We start from the raw sequence: 22,553 nt of genomic DNA, 5'->3' as shown, positions 1-22,553 counted from the left end.
CTCCATTATTTGGTCTGCTTCCACTCTCAAAGCACATTTCAATTTTTCATTTGATTACACGTGGAAAAAAAAAAAGTGAACTGACCCCAAATCATACGGTTGAGAAACTCTCCAATGTTGTAGATCCAGACAATGAGGACAAGGCTACTGCAGAAAAAGGCCGCTAGACCCACTGGGCTGAAAAAGGTGAAGAGAGGATATACCCACTTTCCAGTTACAGAGTAAATCCACAGGACCCTAGACAAGGAGAGAAATGATTTTTGGTTAGGACCATTCAGTTAGAAGAAGAATTTAAAGATTTTCCATCCAGGAAGGAATATGTTATCACAACTATCATGGTAAAGAATAAAACAGATCAACTAACATTAAACTACTGATATGCAGCATCTCCACTGGCCAGTTAGAAAGCTGGACTCTTTTCTGTGAAGTACACGTCATTCAACACGGATTAGAACACATGCAATGTTCTACCAGGACCAGCTTGGTTCTATCATGACCCAACTTCAGTGAGTATAATGGTATTTAAATAACTGAAGTAAGTCTCCTCAGTTGAGAAATAGGGATATTTAACTATAATGTCCTTAACTATATTGTATAACAGCAAATAAGCTTTTCGACACATCTTTTTCCACTGGTTGCCCTGGCTTTTCCGAACTCACCTAGATCAGAGACACCTGGGGAGAGGAAAATGCTATTGCTCATCTTTCTGTCCCTTCAGCAGTGACCAGTCCATCGGGGAGCAGCTGGAGCAGGCAAAGATTCCCCAGCACCTCTTCCCTTTATCCCATAGAGAAGGGGAAGGAAGAGCAACTGTAGGTAGGTAGCAGAGAATGTGGTGGCATTGTCCACCCTTTCCCCTTCCTGGGCTGTTTATAGGGCTTCATATCCTTCATTCTGTCCTGCTTCCTCTCCCCTCAAACCCAATCTACAGCTTGCTGTGGCTACCAGTTAACGTGAGTTATTTGCATGCTGTGACTCTTATCAGTCAAAAGAGCCTTAAAAGTTAATTTTTTGATTGATAAACTTTTGAACTTTTTTTTATAATACGACACATCTGTGGATAAGTATAATTCAAATGGCACTTCATTGATCCGAATTGGATTACAATCTCAAAGGTAGTTCCCTGAAAAGACAGGTAACATAAAATTAGGAGATTTGCATTATATTAGGCCAGAAGGATGGGCTGAGGCTACATTTAGCTCCTTTGCGGTAGTGGGGGTACTCACCTTTGTAATACAGTCTGACAGTGGAAGAAACCCGTGCATTTGGATCACAAAGTCCTGAGTTCTATCCCCCAAGGGCTTGTCTATGTGGTAGGGTAACATGCCCTATGGGGGTGTGGTTTCTAAAGCAGACTACCATGTAGCATGTGAATTGGTCCATGTAAACCCTGCTGGTGTGCACAAAAGGTTCTCTAGTGCGCTTTAATTTAGTGCTGTTTCAAACAGTTAAGCCCCAGGTCCAGCAAGATTTAACTGGCAAGCATGTTGTTCATTTTTTGTGGCCATGGATCTATTATAATTTTATTGGGAAGCTGAGCCATGTCTGTTGTCTCCGTAAAGCTGCCCCTTAGACTTTTCCCAGCACTGCCAATAGGGAGATATTCTGGTGATTTTTTCCCCACTGCCAGCATTTTCATGGGAGAGTGTGTCACTCTGTGAGAAGACACTAGCCTGCCACTTGGCTGTGTGAGTCATGCCTCAGGATATGTGTGTCACATAGATACCCCACCAGAATTAAGATATGTCACAAATCTGAGAAACAGGTAAATGCTAGAGAAAACAGTAGAAGTGTCCTTAAAGCAGGAAAACAGCTCAGCAGTAGTTAGAGAAGGCACTGGTAGGATATAAAAGAAGAGGTGTGTGAAGAAAGATTTGTTAGCGCTCAGTAAGAAGGTTGATGGAAGAAACTGGTGTTGCTGGTAATAGAATTTTATTGGGCTGAGCTTGGAAACATTAAGAGTAGAAACTAGTTTTATAGATCCATCATAGGTCCTCTGATCAGAGGAAACAACTGGGGTGTGAAACGACTGAGGAAATAAAAAAGCCAAAAAAAAGGCCTCAATAGTGATAACAGGAAATATTATCTACAAGACACTAATTGGAGTCTCAGTGGGGAAAATGATGGAGTTGGCTTTTTTAGTATTATGTAGAGTCTATATGTATTTTTTTCAATATGATACACGTCTCAGCCAATTACAAAGCCAGTGATCCTAGTCTTAGGTAGTAGGAGATTAGATTGTGTGGATCAAATTTTTCAAACTTGGGTGCCTTAGGACAGGCACCTAAATCGATTTTTTTATTAACTTAAATAAGTGGCCTGATTTTCAGAGACTCCAAGCACCATCATCTCTCACTTGAGTTGATGGAAGTTGTGAGTAATCTGGCAGGCTGTTCTGGTGCATAAATACGTATTTGGTTGCCTGTCTTTACGTACCTAAGTTTGAAAATTTTGGCTACAGTGAGCAGAAACAATGGACGGAAAGGACCAAATTTTTAGCAAACATCTAAAAATGCACTATCAAACTTTGCACCCATTGTACAATTGCACATTTTGCATATGTGATTATTGGTTCAACTCCCATACTATATTCAGATGCCTATTATTTTGAAAAATTAGGTATCAATTTAGAAATGGAATAAAAAGTAGTTTTGTGATAAGAAATAGAATAGAGTATCAAGTGACAACGAATAAATAGTTCAGGGTAATCTTGAAGTAATGTTTGCACTTCTGAGCAATTATAGGAAGGGTACAACTTAGCTGATGGCACAGGGGTAGCAAGTATACCAAAACACTATAGTATTTGGGGGCAGCATGTATAAATCAGTAAGACTTGATGTACCATAATAACCTAAAAGGAAGAAGACTTAGGGTTTCTCCTGTCCTCTCGTTACATGTTCCTCATTTCCATTAATCTTAATGGGAGCTACACTCTCACTGAAGGAAGAAAAGTAGTCCCTGAGGTGGTATTCAAAGAGATATGTAAAATCAGGACAGGTAAAGAACGTATTGGTGCAAATTAGGTATTTGAGATAGCATTATTTCAAAATGAGAAGGTCATGAACTGAAGCTGAGCACAGGTATCTAGCACATAATATAATTGAAATGTTTTAATTCATTATCAAGATGGAGTGAACACATTACTGGAATAAGAAAAGGAGTACTTGTGGCACCTTAGAGACTAACCAATTTATTTGAGCATAAGCTTTCGTGAGCTACAGCTCACTTCAAGTAGTCCTCCTGAAATCAATTAAAAGTATCAAAAACCTGGCCTGTAATTTTCTTCCCTGTCTTAGAATATCAAAGCTTGTATCTCTGAACTCTTGGGTTATACAATTCTAGACCTTAAAAACAGCCTGCCCTTTTCCATTTCAATTGTAAAATCAATGTAACAGCAAAGAGAATAGTAATTTAGGCGCCAATCATGAGAAATGTACTTTTGGCCATAAAGCGAAGGAGATCATACAGTGAGCTGTAGCTCACAAAAGCTTATGCTCAAATAAATTGGTTAGTCTCTAAGGTGCCACAAGTCCTCCTTTTCTTTTTGCGAATACAGACTAACACGGCTGTTACTCTGAAACCTGACATTACTGGAAAGCAACGGAGTAGAGACCCTCTATTTATGTACTTATTTATTTAGTTATGGCTTAAGATGCAGTACGCACTATATGATTATTTATATTTCCTGAGCTTAGAAAGGTGGTATGATCTCCTTCGCTTTATGGCCCAAAGTACATTTCTGATGATTGGCGCCTAAATTACAAATTTCAAAAGGAATTAGGCTCCTAACTTCTGTTCAGACCCCTAATTTCCATTGGTTTCAATGGAAATTAGGAACCTAACTCCAGCTGATCATTCAGTCATTTTGTTGCTGGGAACCAAGGTGAGTAAAATGAAAGGTTTTGTGCTGCCTCCAGGAGACAGAAAGCACCAGCATGGAGATTGGCATGAATGTGCATGCAACAGCAGGAAACTGGAATACAAAGGGCAGGACTCTACAGAAGATGACACAAGGGACAAGTAACAGATAGCTATCTGCTTGGGGGCCCAATAGCCAGGATATGGAATACTGTGATCTGTGCTTAATTTGTGCCAGGACTTGCCAGGGCTGAGCCCCGGCACCTCTAGGCTTGGCAGTTCATAGCCTCAGCACCTGTGGGCTTGCTGCATCAGTTATGAAAGTAAAAAAAAAAATTGCTTGAGCCCTGGCACCTCTTTCATTACAAATGAAGCGCTGACTGTGATATACTAGAAGCTGAAGACAACAGCAACTCAAAGGAAACGTTGAGAGAAACCACTAGTGCAGGATGTGACTAGAACTCGGCTTGGCCATGGTTGGCCTGGTTGTGATTGCTGATTATCTAGGATATGAGTCTTCATCCAGTGGGCACTCCCAGAGTGGAAAAGCACTCTCCTTCTTTTCAGTGTGCAACATCTGAGACCGTGGCCTCCGCTCACTGGAACATACATGGGTTTAGGCCCATGGTCTCACATCAGACAATACTTGCTGTGTGGTTTGGCAAGTTGATATTGTTGCGATCAAGGCATACCCCCACCAAGAAGTCTGGATAGTACTGGCTTAAAACAATTGGGTTTGGGTGATAGATCTCCGTCCTGCCTCTAGCTGAAACCTGGCAGGTCCATGTCAGATCCTTGTGTTACAAAACAAAAAGGTGATTTCTTCTCTGGTTTATTTAGGTCATTGTGGTAAGGGTGGCTGCTGTTGAGGTGAAGTTGTGTGGGGCAGAGGGCTCTGTGGGAAATGAAAATGCTAAAAGCATGCATCTCATGGCGTTAGTCCCCATGGAGGTGGGACAAGTTCCCAGAAGCATAGTTTGATCATGAAGACAGTAAAAGTCACAGAGCCTCAGAAGAGAACAAAATGTGGCTCAACGCTAAGTAATGCAGCAAAATGGTACATAGGAAAGGAATTTGGGACACAATGATCCTAATTTAATTAAGGTTAAGATTAGGTTAGGATAAACCATTCCTAACACATGGTCATATAATGTAGTAGCAAAGTCCAATATATCCAAGCCACTATAGAAGGATCTCAAATCATAAGTGCATTTTGTCTGTACAGTTTATGTTATATTCTGGGTTTTCTTTTAGTGGGATAGAGGCAAATAATGTAATGACAAAGGCAAGTTCATTCAAACTAATGTGTTCACTGCCATAGGTAAGAACTTACAGAAAGAAAGAATTCCCCAGTGCTTCCTCCTTTTCCAAAAGATGCCACACCTGCATGAGAAGCAAGCTTATTCTCTTTTTCCGGAGTAGGTCATTTAGAGAAAATCCCAGGGGGTTATAATACATAATTCTTACCAGCTGAGATAGGCAACAGAAACAAATCCTAATAGGATCAGTCCTTTCTTCTTTGGTGGATAACGGTGCGGGGTAGCGAAGATCTCCAGCAGAGCAAGTGGCAACACAATAGTGTGCTGGGAAGAAAAGGGGATATGTCAGAGAGTGGCAGTAGTGTGTTGTGGTAACCAAATTAACCAAAACGCTTGTGGCAATGTGTACATACATACAAACAAATTATTGGTTAACAGTATAGAATGCCACAGAAAAGCATGCCACTTTACCAGTGAGTAAATTCCCCTGATACAGCAAGCATTGAAAGTTTCTTGTTACACAGAAAAAAGTACGATAATGAGGCGCTACTATAGAACGCTGTACTGCTGTGCATTGTAATCGCTAATGGATAGTGCAGGGATTTACTGCATTATCAGATGTACAAGGAAAGTTGGAGTGATCTCCATGTATACAGTAGTACAAAGATCTTGTGGAATCTATCACTGTTTATTCTGAGATGGAAAGGAAAACCCTCTTGGCATTTTCTGAAAGACTTTCCATGCTTAATTTAAGCCGAAAGGTGATTTGTTTTTTCCTTTAGGTAAATTTGATGAAAATATCTCTAGCCATTTCTGAGTCATTGGAGAGTGGGAAAAAATACTTTAAACTCACCTTTAAATAAAAACCAATTTGGGGGAAATGTTATGTGCTGAAAGGTGAAGAATTGTTAGGATTAGAAAGCTACAAAGAGACAGAAATGTTAAGAATAGAAGTAAAGAATCAATTTCCAATACTGCAAACAGTGTCCCAAAGTTCCATTCCCAGACTGGTGATGGTTAAATATATTTATCAATGATCTGGAAAATGGTGTGGCTGTTGAGGTGACAACATTTGCAGAGTACACAAAATGTAGTTAGGTTAATAATGATTAGAAAAGACTGAGGACTTTCACAGAGACCTAACAAAGCTAGGTGAATGGGAAGCATGAAGACAGGTGAAATTCAGCATTGACAAATGCAAATTCATGCAAATTGGAAGGGATCTTTGAACTACGGGTGCACCTTGCTGTGTTTGTTCTAAGGCCCTTTCAGATCATAAATACCCCTCCCCCCATCCCCCGATCTACCTATGGATCTCCATTTGTCTGTACAGAAGGGACACCTGAGTGGCACTGTCTCCACAACCAGGCCCTGTGTGTAGTGTGGAGTTGGGGCAGACTGGGGAAGGAGTGGTCGGGCTGAGGGCAGAGTTTTGGAGGAGACATATCTTAGTCCATCCAGCCCCACAGAAATTAACCAGAGAAGCTGATCCAACCCCAGATTGTATTAACTGTTTTGTGAGTCGCCATGGGGAGCTGCTGGAAGCAAATTGCAAAGCCTTCGTAGCATGCTCAGGGGAGTTCGGGGGGTGCAGTGGGCTAGCATTGCTGCTGGGGTACAGGGTCCACTTGGGTATCACTGGCCTCTCACAGAGGGTCTTGAGGTCCTCCAGGTTTCGAGGTATTTTTTTCCCCTCCCCTCATACAGGGTCAACTTGGGTCAGCCTCAGGGAGGAATTTCTTGTGGGGATTTCCACATAGAAAGTCCACTTCTCTGGTTTTCAACATGAAAGACAATGCTCCGGCTCTAAATTAACTGTAACTACTCAGGAAGAAGCCCTGAGTGTTACTGTCAACAGCTCAGTGAAAACAGTTGTTCAATGCACAGCAGCAGGCAACCACAGCAAGACCTGCTCAGTTGGGCTCCTAGTAACTAAGGCAATTGGTTTTATAGATAGAATGTGGGAAAAAACTGCAGCAGCAAACATAATACATGATTTTTTCTGTGTCATATAATATGTTGCCTTTAAGGTCAGACCAAAGTCAATTGAAGTCAAGGGGAATCTTTCCATTCACATCAGTGGATTTTGGATCAGGCCTATGCAGAGGACATGATGGCGTGGTATGAGATGTAAGTTTTATTGGCAGATGTTTGGGAGAGAGAGTTACTTTCTACCTCTAAAAGAGTGTGACACATTATGGCTGCATGCTGCAAGAGAGCACTTAGTAGATTCCTCTCACACATCCCTAGCATGGGAGGCCTCAGAAGCCATTATTCAGCCCCATGTGGCTTGTTGCCAAATATCCTTCAGTTTCAGTTGTTGTATTCTACAAGCTAGAGATAACAAAGGTTTATTTGATTGTTCTAGTTCATCTCCCTGCCAGTGCTGTTGAGACTTTTCTCTGTTTTATTTCATACCCTAGACTAGAGTCCTACAACCCCCCTCAGTCAATAGCAGAGGTCCAGCTGTATAAGTTCAAGTGATTCTTGGATACATTTAAGTAGAAAAAGGTCTTCAGTTTGTACAAATTAATTTCCTCACAGTCCCTATAATTATGTCTTTTAGTCAGAAATGTGTCCCAATTTTTCACATAACACCCAGTGTCCCGGGCGATTCCTTTGGGGGCACGCAATGACCTAGCTTTCCATTTCATCAGTGGAAACATTTGTTTTTTCAATCACAACAAATTATTTGTTCAAGCCATATTACTGTACTGAGGAAAATGTATTCTATGTTTATTAGGCCCAGCCATTCAGTGGGAAGAGCAGTGTTTTGAAGTCAAGAGAAAATCAAATGAATTTTACAGCAGATACTTATCAAAGCTGGGTTTGTTTGTTTGGTGTTGTTTTGCTCAGAATGAAAGTTAACAGTTGTTGAGTGGCTCACGATAAACTCACGCAGAGCCCCAAGTTACTGAGGGGGAAAAAACTCCTTCACTCGGAAAAACATGTTGAGTCAGAAGCTGGCAGCAGTGACACCAACACATGTTTTATTAAAAAGTATACTCTGTGTTCTGTGTGAATAGTTCATGATCCTAAAAACACTTTGCCACAAAAGACTTCCAGTTTTTTTAAATTTTGAAAGCAAGATCGCCTTAATCATAGGCAGATAAAGAGAGATCCTTGTGTATGTTATAGGAGTGCTCTCTAGTGAAACTTGTTCATGTACAAATGGCTTCTTCTTTTATATTGGCTTCTCACTCTGGGTGAGTGTGTGTGTGTATGTATGTACATTTTAATTTTCTAGTCTTTCTCATTCCTGAACTTGAATACACACTGCACATGTCCTTGCCATACTGAACACATGTGCACATCCCTATGATACACATGAAATGCAACAAAATAATTCTAAGTGAAAAAAACAGAGAGGGAGACAGAGCCTTTCATCACCATGCTGGTACCATAAAGCATGTTGGTGTGTTCACCCATTTTATGAACCCTATCTACAGTTTGTTTTCTCCTTTAGTAGCAATTTACAATGGAATTCATATGGAATAATGGAGTACATTCACAAGAGTAAATGGGTTCAGTGTGATTCATGTTTATACAGCAAATACCAAAGGAATGCATGATTGGCCACCTATGCAAAGTGTGTCCTTACCAATGACATTCAATTAGCTTTCCAAATGAATTCCCTTGGATGGCTGATAGAAAGCTGACTTTAGTGATGAACATTAGTGATGGCCCATATACCGTGGTTGCTAATACTAGTTGTAAGGTCTTTAAAGGCTTTTCATTTTCACAGGGAAAAAGTGTGCTCTCATTCTAGCTATTTTTAATATTAGTCTTTAGTCACCAAACACCACGATTCATTAAAGACAGTTATAAACCCAATTTTAACCTAACTGTGTTTTTAATCTGACATTTATTTAAATCAGTGCCATCTTTGTTTGGAAGCAAACTTAAAAATATATACTGTTATGCTTCTTGATTTAAAAGGAAATCTAATAATTAGGCTTGGATTGACACAAATCAGAATGTTGGCAAAAATAGGTGGAAGCAATGACTTGTTCTGTGTTTCAATTAACAGTTTCTCAGTTTTACCTGCAAACAGGGAAACTGATAAAAATAATTATCACAGAGGGAGAGAAAATTATTTCATTCTGAGGTTAAAAAAGCCAAAATCACGGTCTAAAACAATAGTGGTGTGTTCTAATCTCTCTGTCAATGAAATGAATGAATGAGCTTATTCATCCCTTTTCAGGAAACTTCACTATTTTTTGTTTTTGTTTTAATTTAATTTAATGTGTATTTTAATTAATATCTCTGCTTGTTGAGAAGTTTGTTTACCTCTTCAGTTAGGACAGCAAAATTTTAAGTGGGAAAACTAAAGCTTTTGCATTTTTTGCAGGATGGCGAATGGAAAACTAAAATCTGTAGCATTCATGAGGCGCTCTCAGCTGTTTTATCAGATGGTCAGGTGTTCGGAAATACAGCTCAGGTTATAAAGACGATAAAATATTATGTTCTCCAAAATCTTTTATCAATTATTTATTATTATTATTATTTATTCAATTGTTAATGCTGGGAAACTTTCTCTTGAGTATGACTCAAACTTCATCTGAAATATTGGCATACTGACTGGTCTCCAGAACATAAGAGTTAAACTGTGACATTTTCATATTCTGTTAAAACAAGAAATAATGATTTTGTCTTTTTCCCTCTGTATTCTTTGTCTCTCCCTGGGATGCATTTACTATGCATGAACTGAACAAGAGCAAATTGTCTCTTTTACACAAAGAATTAAGAACTTGCAGTGCTTCTACTTTCCAAACATATTATGTAATTTGAAATATTTTTTATCTAATAACTTCTTCTTTTTTATTATTATTATTATTTATTATTTAATTAGTTTTGGTTTTGAAAATACAGGTTTATAGAGCCAACTGAATGGTAGTGGGTGGGAACTCAGGCCTCAGTCCAACAAACTGCTTAAGCATGTGCTCGAGCACGTGAGTAGTCGAATTGAAATCACTGGGATTACACACATACTTAACATTAAACATGTGTTTTGTTATCCTGCTTGATCAGTGCCCCAGATTAGAGCAAATAGTGGAATAGCTGTCTATGGATATTTGTTTTCCAAAGTGAATTTTCATTTAACCATATTTTCTCACCCTGTATGTTTGTTTTCCATGAATATTTGAGAACTGAGTATTGTCGCTCTATGGAGACTATATCGGCATAGCTAGGTTGCCATAGCTATGCCAGCTTACCCCCAAGTTGTAGATACAGTTTATGCCGACAGAGGGATTTTTCCATCAGTGTAAGAACCAGACATGCCAAACCCGCGAAAAAAATGCAGAAATTGGGCTTGGTTTTGGCTTAATTGGCTTGTGAGTTGCTTGTTGGCTACTTTTTTGGCTTGTAGCTTGTTGCTTCTTTTTTTTTTTTTTTTTGATAGGCTCCCAGCAAGCAGGGGTTAGGGGGGGAAAAAGTCAGGGATGCTCAGTGGGCCCACCACAGTCCCAGACTGCACGCTAGGGCAGATCTAGTCACACACAGTGTTGGGGTTCTTAGGGACTGGCTTGTTTGGGCCTTGTTTTGAAACGGGATTAGCTTGATTTTTTTGGTTTATTGTGAAAGTCGGGGTGCTTATTTACCGCGTGACAGTTGGTAGGAACACTACATCTCCTAGCAACAGTGGCAACCTTTGACAAAAGCATTCTTCTGTTCACATAGCTGTGTCTACACTGGGGGACATCTCAGCGTAGCTACGTCAGTCAGGGGTGGGGTTTTTCATACTCCTGACCAATCTAGCTGCAGCAACCTAACTTTCCAGTGTAGACCAAGCTTGAGGGTGGGATTTTCACAAGCACTTAGCAGTGGCCTAACTTGACTTCGATAGGAGCAGAATTAGGCCAATGGTAAGTGTTTTTTGAAAAATCCCTCCCTGATTTCTCTTTTTTTCCAGCCAAATCCTAAGAACAGATTGTCTGCTTAACAGCTCTGTATCACTTGTAAATACTTACATTTGTGTCTTCTTCATCAGCAATGTTACTGAAAACAAAGGATGAGCCTCAATTTCGAGGTTGGATTGGGGGACACAAGATAGTTGCCCAAAGGCTAATATTCATAAGCCAAATTCTGAGGTCTTTACCTAGTTTTTACTCAATCCACACTCAGGCAAAGTCCCAAGGTCTGAAGGATTTTACCAGTGTATGTGTGGCTTTCAGAAAGAGTTTTACCTCTTACTATCCTTGCATGATGGTACCAAACAGTCCCCCAACCACTGCCATTGTTGTGTAGTTTTACTATTCCCGGTGCTTTTCCCCATCACTGCTCTCTTTCTCTCTTCTTGGCCCCTTGGTGGCACAAGATGCCTCATTTGATTTACTTTGCTATGTTTTTGTCTTCCCACAAATGTCAGTTTTGCTGTTCTGCTCTGTCCTTATTTATTTTCTCTCCTTACTTTCTATTCTCTTCTTTTATTAGTATGAAACTGCATAGTTCATTATATTGTTTTATATTTTTTAAATAGTAAAATGCCTTGATTAAAAGGCTTTGTTAAACAGATTTTCTCTCAGAATTATTAATATTAGGGCTGTTGATTAATCGCAGTTAACTCATGCAATTAACTGAAAAAAAAGAATCGCGATTAAAAAAATGAATCGCGATTAATCGTAGTTTTAATCGCACTGTTAAACAATAGAATACCAATTGAAATGTATTACATATTTTGGATGTTTTTCTACATTTTCATATATATTGTATTCTGTGTTGTAATGGAAATCAAAGTGTATATTATTTTTTATTATAAATATTTGCACTGTAAAAATGATAAAAGAAATAGTATTTTCAGTTCACCTCATACAAATGCTGTAGTGCAAACTCTTTGTCATGAAAGTGCAACTTACAAATGTAGAATCTTTCTGGTACATAAGTGCACTCAAAAACAATACAGTGTAAAACTTCAGAGCTTACAAGTCCACGCAGTCTTACTTCTTGTTCAGCCAATCCGCTGAGACAAACAAGTTTGTTTACATTACAGGCGATAATGCTGACTGCTTCTTGTTTACAGTATCACCTGAAAGTGAGAACAGGCATTTACATGGCACTTTTGTAGCTGGCATTGCAAGGTATTTATGTGCCAGATATGCTAAACATTCGTATGCCCCTTCATGCTTTGGCCACCATTCCTGAGGACATGCTTCCATGCCGATGACACTCGTTAAAAAAAATGTGTTAATTAAATTTGTGATTGAACTCCTTGGGGGAGAATTGTATGTCCCCTGCTCTGTTTTACCAGTATTCTGCCATATATTTCATGTTATAGCAATCAGATGATAACTCAGTACATGTTGTTCATTTTAAGAACACTTTCACTGCAGATTTGACAAAACACAAAGAAGGTACCAATGTGAGATTTCTAAAGATAGCTACAGCCCTCGACCCAAGGTTTAAGAATCTGAAGTGCCTTCCAACATCTGAGAGGGTCGAGGTATGGAGCATGCTCTCAGAAGTCTTAAAAGAGCAACACTCCGATGCAGAAACTACACAATCTGAACTATTAAAAAAGAAAGCTGTGTTGGATTGTTATTGAGCGGAACCCATCATCAGCATGGACATGTGTCCCCTGGAATGGCGATTGAAGAATAAAGGGACATATGAATCTTTATTGCATCTTGCCTGTAAATGCTGGCTACAACAGTGCCATGAGAACATGTGTTCTCACTTTCAGGTGACACTGTAAATAAGAAGCGGGCAGCATTATCTTTTGCAAATGTAAACAAACTTGTTTGTGTGAGCGATTGGCTGAACAAGAGTGAACTTGCAGACTCTAAAACAGGGGTCAGCAACCTATGGCACGCGTGGCAAACATGGCGTGAGCCAATTTTTAATGGCACGCTGCTGTCTGCCAGACCCCGGCAGACAGCAGCGTGCCATTAAAATTACGCCCCCGCCCCCCGCCCTCTCCTTGCAGGGCAGGCAAGCTTCCCCCTCCCCCTGCCTCTTCCCCCAGCGTGCTGGGTTCCTGGCCCTCCTTCTCTCTCTCCCTGCAGCCGATCAGCTGACGGCCCTTGCTACGGAGGGGAGAGGGAAAAGCGGAACCAGAGCAGGCTCTCTGCTCCAGGAACCTTGGGGAGGGGGGTGCAATCGGCATATCCCCACCAGCCCCCTGCTGTGAGCCGCTCACGGCAGGGGGCTGGGAGCACCCCCACAGCCCCAGCCCACACCCCCAGCCCTCTGCCCTGACTCTTGCATCCCCTCACACACATCCCCAGCCCTCTGCCCTGACCCCTGCCCAGCCCTCTGCCCTCACACCCACACACCCCAGCCCCGACTCCTGCACCCTCCTCACACATCCCCAGCCCCCTGCCCTGAGCACCAAACCGGAGCTCCTGCACACACACACCCCACATTCCCACCTGCACCCCTCACACCAAATGGGAGCTGCCCAGGTAAGCACGCCACACCCAAACCTCCTGCCCCAACCCTGAGCCCCCTCCCTCATTCTAGCTCCTGGCCAGACCCTGCACCCCATCGTGCTCCTTCACCCCCAGACCTGGTCTCAGTGCACTCCCACCCTCATCTCAGTGCAGAGAGAGGAAGAGAATGGCTAGAACCAGGGAGAAGGTAGGTACCTACTCTATGTGGACAGGGCCGGGATCCCAGACCAGCAGTGGGCTGAGCGGGGCCGGCAGCTGGGACCCTGGCTGGCAGGAGCCGGCGGACTGAACCCCAGACCGACAGCAGACTGAGCGGCAGCGGGTTGAGCCGCTCAGCCCACTGCTGGTCTGGGGTCCCGGCTGCTGGCCCTGCTCAGCCCACTGCCAGTCTGGGGTTCTGGCTGCCAGCCCCTTGCCAGCCGGGGTCCCGGCCGCAGGCCCCACTCAGCCCGCTGCCGGTCTGGGTGAACGGAACCCCAGGCCGGCAGTGGGCTGAGTGGGCCAGCGGTGTAAGATCAGCATTTTACTTTAATTTTAAATGAAGCTTCTTAAACATTTTGAAAACCTTGTTTACATACGACAATAGTTTAGTTATATAATATATAGACTTATAGAGCGAGACCTTCTAAAAAACGTTAAAATGTATTATTGGCTCGCGAAACCTTAAATTAAAGTGAATAAATGAAGACTCAGCACACCACTTCTAAAATGTTGCTGACCCCTGCTCTAAAATTTTACATTGTTTTACTTTTGAATGCAGTTATATTTTTGTCCATAATTCTACATTTGTAAGTTCAACTTTCATGATAAAGAGATTGCACGACAGTACTTGTATTAGGTGAATTGAAAAATACTATTTCTTTTGTTTTTTACTGTGCAAATATTTGTAATCAAAAATAAATATAAAGTGAGCACTGTACACCTTCTATTCTGTGTTGTAATTGAAATCAATATATTTGCAAGTGTAGAAAACACCCAAAAATATTTAAATAAATGGCATTCTATTATTGTTTAACAGTGCAATTAATTGTGCGATTAATCGCGATTAATTTTTTTTAATCGCTTGACAGCCCTAATCAATGTTTTTTTATTTATTATACAATCTGGAGCAGCAATGCATGGCCAGGAAACCAAATGAATATCTGTCTGTGTGTATTTGTGTGTATGTACACATGTACAAGAGATACAAAAAGTTCTGCTATTTTAGCCAGGCATGAACACAATTGGGAAGCTATTGCTTGAGTTTAATCTTAGCAGCTGTCAAATATCATCAAACCTTTAATATGTCAGAAAACAAACTTATTTCTTCCCTTTCGAGGTCGAATAGTGCTCACCATGGAAGAGTGGAGGGGGCTATGCAAGTCCCACATTTTCAGAAATGCATGTGCTCAATTTGTTTGCAGTTACCAGGAATGCAGGCATCTTCGCAGTTGTTGTACATGGAAATGTCACATTAGATGTTTGAGTGAATTTGTAGCAATAGTGCACACAATTTTGCACATGTGCATTTCTTTGAAAATGTGGACCTTATTGAGTATTTGAATGCTTATTATGATACAGTGTGAGTGAGTTTTGGTGCCAAAATTGTAATAATATTTTGCTCTGAAACTAAATACACAAGTAAGTGGGTAAAGTTCACATTGCAGTTTGAAGCTGACATGAGCCTGAAATGATACAATCTTTCAACATGGAATTTTGTCTCCAGCTGTCTAGCCAGGGGGATGGGAGCTAGCACTTGTGCGTTCTCGAATAACAGAAGTCAAGGAGGATTCAATGCCTTAACATTCATCAATGAAATAACCCCATTTACTCAGAGAGAAAGTGTTTATGTCAACAAAAATGGAAGCATCTGAGAACTACATATAGCATGGGGGAAAACCAAGGATCTTAGCATCCAAGTGTGTGTGGCAGTCACTTTAATGCACCATAACCCTCACACTGACATTCTTCTTTTCTCCTAACAAATGAATATAAGGGGGAGCCTATAAATGTCCATAGCTGCCAGAGGGTTTAAAACCAGGATAGTTGGAAATGCAAGCAAATGGAAATGTTTATCTCTTTGCCTATTTAAAAGAGCTATTAAATGTTTAATACAAGTGCAGGAGAAATCATATGAGATGGTCAGAGATGTGGCCGAAAATGCCCAGGTGTATATGCTCTGAGTAAATATATTCTTTTGAAAAATAGCAGTCCTGGATGGAATGCACTGAACTAAGATCCTGACTACACACAGACTTTGCACCAGTTTTATAACTGTTGGGTTAGGGGTGTGATATTTTACTTTTAAAGTTATACCAGTACAGCAGCTAGTGTGGATATCATCTGTGTAAAGGTGCCTTATACCAGAATTGCAGAGTTCTCCTTCCCATATAAGCATAAATTATACCGGTATAAATCACACTTATGCTAGAATAACCGATTCCACACTAGGGTGGGGTTGTACTGCTTTAACTATACCAGTATAGTTAAAGCAAGAGGTATAACTTTTGTCTGTAGACAAAAGCCCTTAAATGAGGAGAAATATGGGAAGCCTCACTGGTATTGTGAATCCTTCTTGCTTTCTATGTTTGTAATGCTGTCAAAACAACAATGGCTCACTTACGTGAGGCCTCTTGTGCTCCCATGTTCTTGTCCCTTGCTTTCTGCATTACCCTCAGTATGCCCAAATACTCCTCAGCTGTCATTCATTGAGGCAGTTTGATCCGATGGAGAGAACACTTAGAGACATGGTTCGCTTGCTAGTTCTACCATTAATGTGCTTTGTGACCATGGGCAGGCCACTTCTTCACTGTGCCTCTACTCTCTCCCACCACCTCTTTGTCTTAACTGATTGTAAGCTCTTCCGGGTATAGACTGTCTCTTACTGTGTGTTTGTAAAGTGCCTAGCACGATGGGGTCCTGATCTTTGTTGAGGCTTGTAAGAGTTACCATAATACAAAGAAATACTAATAATTTAGGCAAGTGTAATATTAAACAAAAACTTGCCTATAGTCTAAGAAAGTAACTTACGAAATCAAACTGAAAAGGATAATGTTTTGCAGACCAAAAGAAAAAAAATTATTTTAGTAGTGAAGAAAAACATATGCATACGGTTATTAAGAATGCAACTGAATGAATAGTTGCAAGTTTTCTTTCTTGTGCTACAAACTAATGACCCACAATTCTCCTTTTTTGTTTTACTGTCAATCCTGTCAACCCCTTAAAAATCCAGGGTTCTTCTCAACTGCCATTAAAATGAATAATATATTCACGTGATTCAATTCAAACCATACAAAACAGGTAGTGGCTTTTGGGGGAGCATCCAGATACAGCTTAAAAACAGGTCAGGAACGAAATAAACAATTTCAATGAGAGAATGGGCCAAAATGGCTTTTATCTGTGTCACCCTCCATCTAAAAACTTTGGTTCAGATAAAATAATAGTACTTAGGACTTATGTAGTGGTTTTCATCCATAGATCTCAAAGTTCTTTATAAAAATGGGCAAGCATACTTACCCCCATTTTACAGATGGGGAAACTGAAGCACAGATGTAAAATGAATTGCATAAGATTCAATAGGAGAGCCAAGACTAGAACTCCGATATCCTGGCTCCCAATGTAGCACCTTCTCCATTGGGCCTCACTAAATCCTCATAATAGAATTTGATTTCCAACCACTCTTCCTGTTTCAAAATGAAAATTTTCCACTTAGGTCATTGCAAAACCATGACTAAAACATAATACCCTTGGTACATTGCTAGTTGTAACCATTTGAATGTTAGAGCAAAGTCTCAACATTGCCTGTATGCATTGCTCAGATTGCTACAAAAAGGAGAGGGGTACATCTTCCCACCGGCTCCTTTTCTCCTTTAGTAACTATTCAGCATGAGCTTGTTCCACCAGGAGACTAAATTCACGTGACAAGCAGCAAAAGCCCCTATGTAGACATTCTGTGGCTAGTTATGCAAAGTGAAAACCCTTTGATGTACCAGTATCAGGGAAAATATACAGGGTTGGTTGGTTGGTTGATTGTCACAAGGAAGAGAAAGCTTGGTTGCCAGCTCAAGAAGCTTTGTGTTCCCAGAGTGTTTGTGCTTGTTTCTTGTATGACCTAGACAAACTGTTTAGTTACATAACATAATGCTTGTCCTATTCATATAGTTAGGGAGATCTCTGAATCAGATCCTCATCGGTACTTAGATTGGTACTTAGATCCCTAAAGATCCATTGGTACTTAGTCCCAGTTTTACATGAGTAAATCCCGAGGGTCTAGTCCCCTGCTATAAATACCTAAAAGAGTCATTAGAGCAGGGAGGACTGGACTGGACTCTGTCTCCCACCTCCCAGGTTGGGTGCCTGAAATACTAGGCAATGGAGTTATTCTCTTTCTCTCTGCTCCAGTGACTCTGTAAGTAGCAATCCACAATGGAACAGCTTCAACAGGAGAGACTGAAGGAGCCCAACATCAGAATATCTCACAGCTCAGTGATTACACCCCTCTCCTAAGAGGTGGGAGACCCCTCTTCAAATCCTGTTTCCCTCTCTGCCAGAGGGGGAATTGAACCTGCATTTCCACACCCCAGGGGAGTGCTGTAATAACTGGGCTAAAAGTTATAAGGTGAGCACCTTCTTCTCCAGCCATTTTGTGTGGAGTAAGGCAAGCGCCAAATGCATTTTTCACAAGAAATGACTGAGGCACCGAGGCCACCTGACTCCAGGAAAGAGGTTCCTGGTTGTGGATCACAAGCAGAACTAAGTGCCTCTCTGCAGCCTGGATTTAGGCACCTAACTCTGTGAGAGGGGTGGGGCTTAGTTTACATTTCTCTTGTTGTCATCTTCCATTGCCTAATCTGTGTTCCCTGTAAGCTGCGCACTGGAGCAGCTCTGCAGGAGAGAGTCAAGGGCTGCCCAGCTGATTAGGAGAACACACCCAGCCCGGCAGCATGTTTTCAGGTGCCCCTCCCCCACCGTTGCTCCGTCCTGCAGCTGCTCTGGGGACCATCCTGCTGGCTGTGCAGTGGGGGAGGGGGCTGATGTCCAGGCATCCCCCTGTCCCCGCAGCCCCTGTACCCCGTCTCCGCAGGGCAGAGGGGACACAGCCTGGCTCAGGACTCGGAGCTGCCGGGAAGGGTGAGTGGCTGAGTGCCTTTCTTAAAGAGACAGTGCCCTGTTGTCTGAGATTTCCCCAGCAATCAGCTCACACAGTCAGTCTCTCTCTCTTCCACTGCCCACCTACCCCATGTCCGCAGAGCGGGGGCGGGGAGACAACAGGGCTCAGGACAGAGTAGGAGAGCTTTCAGTGAGTGTCTTAAAGAGAGCGTGCAGGGTGTCTCTCAGAAACTTTCCCAGCAGCCAGCACACATGCTGTGTGTGTGCGTGTGTCTTGCTCACACACACACACGGTGTCACACACACTGTCTCACACACTGTCTGTGTTACACTGTCTCTCTGTCACACTGCAACACACAGTCTGTGGCATACATACGGTCTCTGTCACTCTGTCACACACATAATGTTTCACACACGCACACACAAACACTGTCTCTGTATCACACACACACACTTTGTCAAACACACACTGCCTCTGTGTGATACTAACCTCCCAACACATATTTGTATTATTGTTGTTGTTACTTCTTGGTACTTCCTGCAATGCACATATATTCTCTGTAATTTTATTCTTTCAAAGTGTGTTATTTTAGTGTTTTGCCTGGTCTATGCATGCCATAATTTTTATTTCTCTTACACTTAAATTTAATTCCTCGAGTAGTGAGTTCTAAAATGCCTAACCTGCCCTGGTTGGAGTAATTATCCCTATTTAACTTTTAAAAATATATATATATATATTATATCTAGGTTTTTTGTTTTTACTGGTGGCGCACATCTGCACATACCTTGCTGCACATAACAAAATATATTCCACACATGGACAGAAAAAATTAGAGGGAACATTGGTTGCCTTGTTTAGGTGGCTCCCTGCCTAGTGTTCTGGCTTTTGTGGATCTCATTCTTGGGCACCTATCTCTTCCCTATCCCTTTGTGGATTTGGGCCTCTGAGACTGTTCTACTGATTTAAAAACACTCAGGCTGTAAATGATATATCCCTTATATATATAACTGATATACCCAAAACACCCAGCCACCTAACAAAACTAACAGCTTTTCCCCCATAGCCACGAGGTGATATGAACTTTTGCTAACCTCAGAGCTGTGAAATATAGCAGAGTTCATGGGGAAGAGGAAACCCCCTCATCAAATCTTTTCCCTGACAATTGACATTTAGTGTGCTGTCCCTTTAAATATGTGGCAGCTCCCCAGATCCCCCTGGTATTTACAGTGGACATCTTGGATCAAAAGGAAGAAATGCCGTTGGCTATTCCTGAGGCCTTAAAAGCCTTATTTTCGTTATGATAGCATTTATAATGCTCGCGTAGGCTCTCCCCATGCCATGTCAGTGCCAATGATCTTTTCAGAACTCTTAATTCACTTCTAGTAGACATCTTGGATTCTACAATTACTGGAAGGAAACTTTCCCCACGCCCCTCCCACAAGTTGGCAGAACTGCTAGTAGCATTAATCATGTATATAGTGCTGTAAGGTGAGCATGGCCTATTACATTTCATTACAGGCAGCTGGTTTGCAGTCAGTCACTGAGAGGTTGGTTGATCATTGTGCAGTGGCTGGAATGCTTCCCAAAATACATGCGTTTTCAGGAACTCCTTAAATGAGGAGCGGGAGGAAGCTTGTCACAGATGAATTAGAAGATGACATTTATTGCAGACTCAGCAACCAGGGTCAGTGCAGTTCTGCCTTGACGAAGTGAAAACGTGGTTCTATCTTGTAATGTAGGTGGGACCTAAACATGCCCCTGAATGTAGCATGATTTGGGAACGGAAGTTAAATTGCAGTTCTGTTCCCTCTATGCTTACAGGATGGGATCATTTTTAAACTGAGTCTGGGATGCTGTAAACAGGTTTCCCAGCATGCTATTTCCAGAGGGTGAGGCAAGTCATCCCATTTGGTTATGCAGATTTGAGTTACACAGATCATCCCAAAATCATGTGAATAAAATCTTGATACCACATCAAATTGTCAGGTATTCTGTATATGCTGAATGTTTACAGAAGGAGGGAAATGTAGATATCTCGGAGAACTTGAAAACATTTCACTCTTACTATTTTTTGTACCCCTCCAGTTGTAAAGCTAGGCTCCCTTAGTACTGTTTGTACATCTATACAGGCCTGGGAAGGAGAGAGAAATTATAACAAATATATTTTAGAGACTGCTGCAAATAGTTTTTCCATCTGTAATAATGTCACACTTGGAAGCCCCAGTATCTCTCAATCTTCCTAGGCCATTACAAAAAGTTGCCCTGTTGGGAAGGACAAATTCCCAGCTGTGCATTGAGATTTAAAAAAAAATAAATCCAAAATCTAGCACTGAACAAGATAATAGTTAGCCCTATTGCTGGCCCAGAATCCTGAACCTGAGACCAATGTAATTTTGAGAAGAAAAGGAATAATTTTCTGTGACTAATAGCTTTAAAAAAAACAGTGGCTGTTTGCATCTGTTCAGTGGTTTGGAATGTTGAAGTAGTCCCAGTGAAGTTGGATTAGTAGGCAGAGAGCAGGTGATAGGGTCAAAAGTGCATCATGGCTTCCATTTATCACTCAGTTTATCACATGGATATCACTCATGGGAAAGTGGCATATATGTTCATGCTGCACAAGCATAAGTATTTGTAAATATACATTTATAAAGTGGATGTTTAAAAAAAATCTAACAAAAGTTCTCAGTCAGAAATATCTGGGAAGTTCCATTTAGCTTCAAAGGCATCAGGAATTGCAGTGTCTTGCAAAGTTATTGAGTTGGAAAAATCTTAAAAAACTGGAATCTTGAGAGAAACAAGGCTGGGACGTCTGCATGATTATTTCATACTTTTTGGCTCCTCTGATTCATGTCTAGCATTGAACCTCTCCCCTTCCTGCCTCCCTTAGCCTCAGGAGGCTGCCATGACCTTATAACCACCCACGGTTTCCATGTTACTGTCAGCATCCTTACACTTGACTGATGAGAAGTATGTGATTATTCAACACATCATAAAAACAGCTATGGCAATTGAAGGAGAGATCTGGAATATATTTATAGAAATCTGTAAACAATCATTTCAATTCTGCTATTCAGTGCTGTGCACACATTACCTTATGAGCTGTTGAGCTGTCAGATTTACTTTGATTCTTTCACCTCTTTTAAAACTTACCAAGTGCTCCGCTGTATTCCTAGCCAGTTTGTATTTCATAACATTCTGTTTATGGAGACAATTTCGTTTTTGAACTGCACTAACCTAGAAGGTTTTCTTTGTATGATTACACACCTTTTCATTGATTTTTAAGAGGCTTGACATGCCATGATTCACTGACCTGCCCTGTGCTAAAAAGCTTCTTTAGACAACTATAGCGCATGCATCCGTTCATTACATTCAGCTCAATGTGTGCTTTAAATAGACAGCGGTGGGGGGAGTTGTGAAACCCTTTTGGAAAGATAAATAATGCAACAGTGGAACATTCATTGCAAAAGTCTGGGTGTTCTAGGCGCTAGTCCGGCTTTTTACTCACCATAGCATGATTTAACCACCTTGGAATCATCCCATCCAGGCTCTTGGGGTAAACCAGTTCTCGGTTGTACGTATACAATACCCAAAAGGACATAAACACAAACTGCAACAAAAGAATTTTTGTTGTAAAAGGCAAAGCAGGCTGTAGGAAAAATGTGAGCTTGCGAGATAAAACAACTGATGTATCACACAAATTACAAAGTAAAGAAGGGAAGTTACTGCAAGTTGCGGTGTTCTGCTGTTGTTAATGCCATGTCAGACTCACCTTGCCTTTCTCAGTATTCTGGGGCATATGTCTATAAGAAACCCCTCCTCTACTGGATAAACTGCTGACCCTGAAATTTCCAGGGAACACATGACTATCCTTGAACCCTTCTTATTTTGCCAGTGGGATCTTGGATGGTCCAAGGTTCCTAGGCCTTGGTTGTCATGCCAAAGGATTTGTTCTGCTCA

At 41.3% G+C, this 22,553-nt stretch overlaps 1 protein-coding gene and 1 long non-coding RNA gene across 2 annotated transcripts in view; one reads left to right on the top strand and one right to left on the bottom strand.

The window, feature by feature from the left end:
• The window catches only part of ADTRP (androgen dependent TFPI regulating protein), a 45,607-nt gene that overhangs the window by 13,002 nt on the left and 10,052 nt on the right, over positions 1-22,553 (bottom strand). Inside the window, exons 3-5 of the mRNA XM_074944881.1 lie at positions 22,102-22,203; positions 5,326-5,441; positions 86-237 (exon numbers count right to left, since the gene is read on the bottom strand). Of these exons, the coding sequence (XP_074800982.1) occupies positions 86-237; positions 5,326-5,441; positions 22,102-22,203 (370 nt within the window). The remainder of the gene's footprint in view (positions 1-85; positions 238-5,325; positions 5,442-22,101; positions 22,204-22,553) is intronic.
• The window catches only part of LOC141982621 (uncharacterized), a 57,334-nt gene continuing 53,242 nt past the window's right edge, over positions 18,462-22,553 (top strand). Inside the window, exon 1 of the long non-coding RNA XR_012638154.1 lies at positions 18,462-18,616. This is a non-coding gene — a long non-coding RNA (uncharacterized LOC141982621). The remainder of the gene's footprint in view (positions 18,617-22,553) is intronic.

This window comes from Natator depressus, chromosome 2 (genome assembly GCF_965152275.1).
Source record: "Natator depressus isolate rNatDep1 chromosome 2, rNatDep2.hap1, whole genome shotgun sequence".
Classification (NCBI taxonomy): Eukaryota; Metazoa; Chordata; order Testudines; family Cheloniidae; genus Natator; species Natator depressus.
Note: the sequence above shows the minus strand (reverse complement) of the source record. Positions and strands in the feature narration are given on the sequence as shown.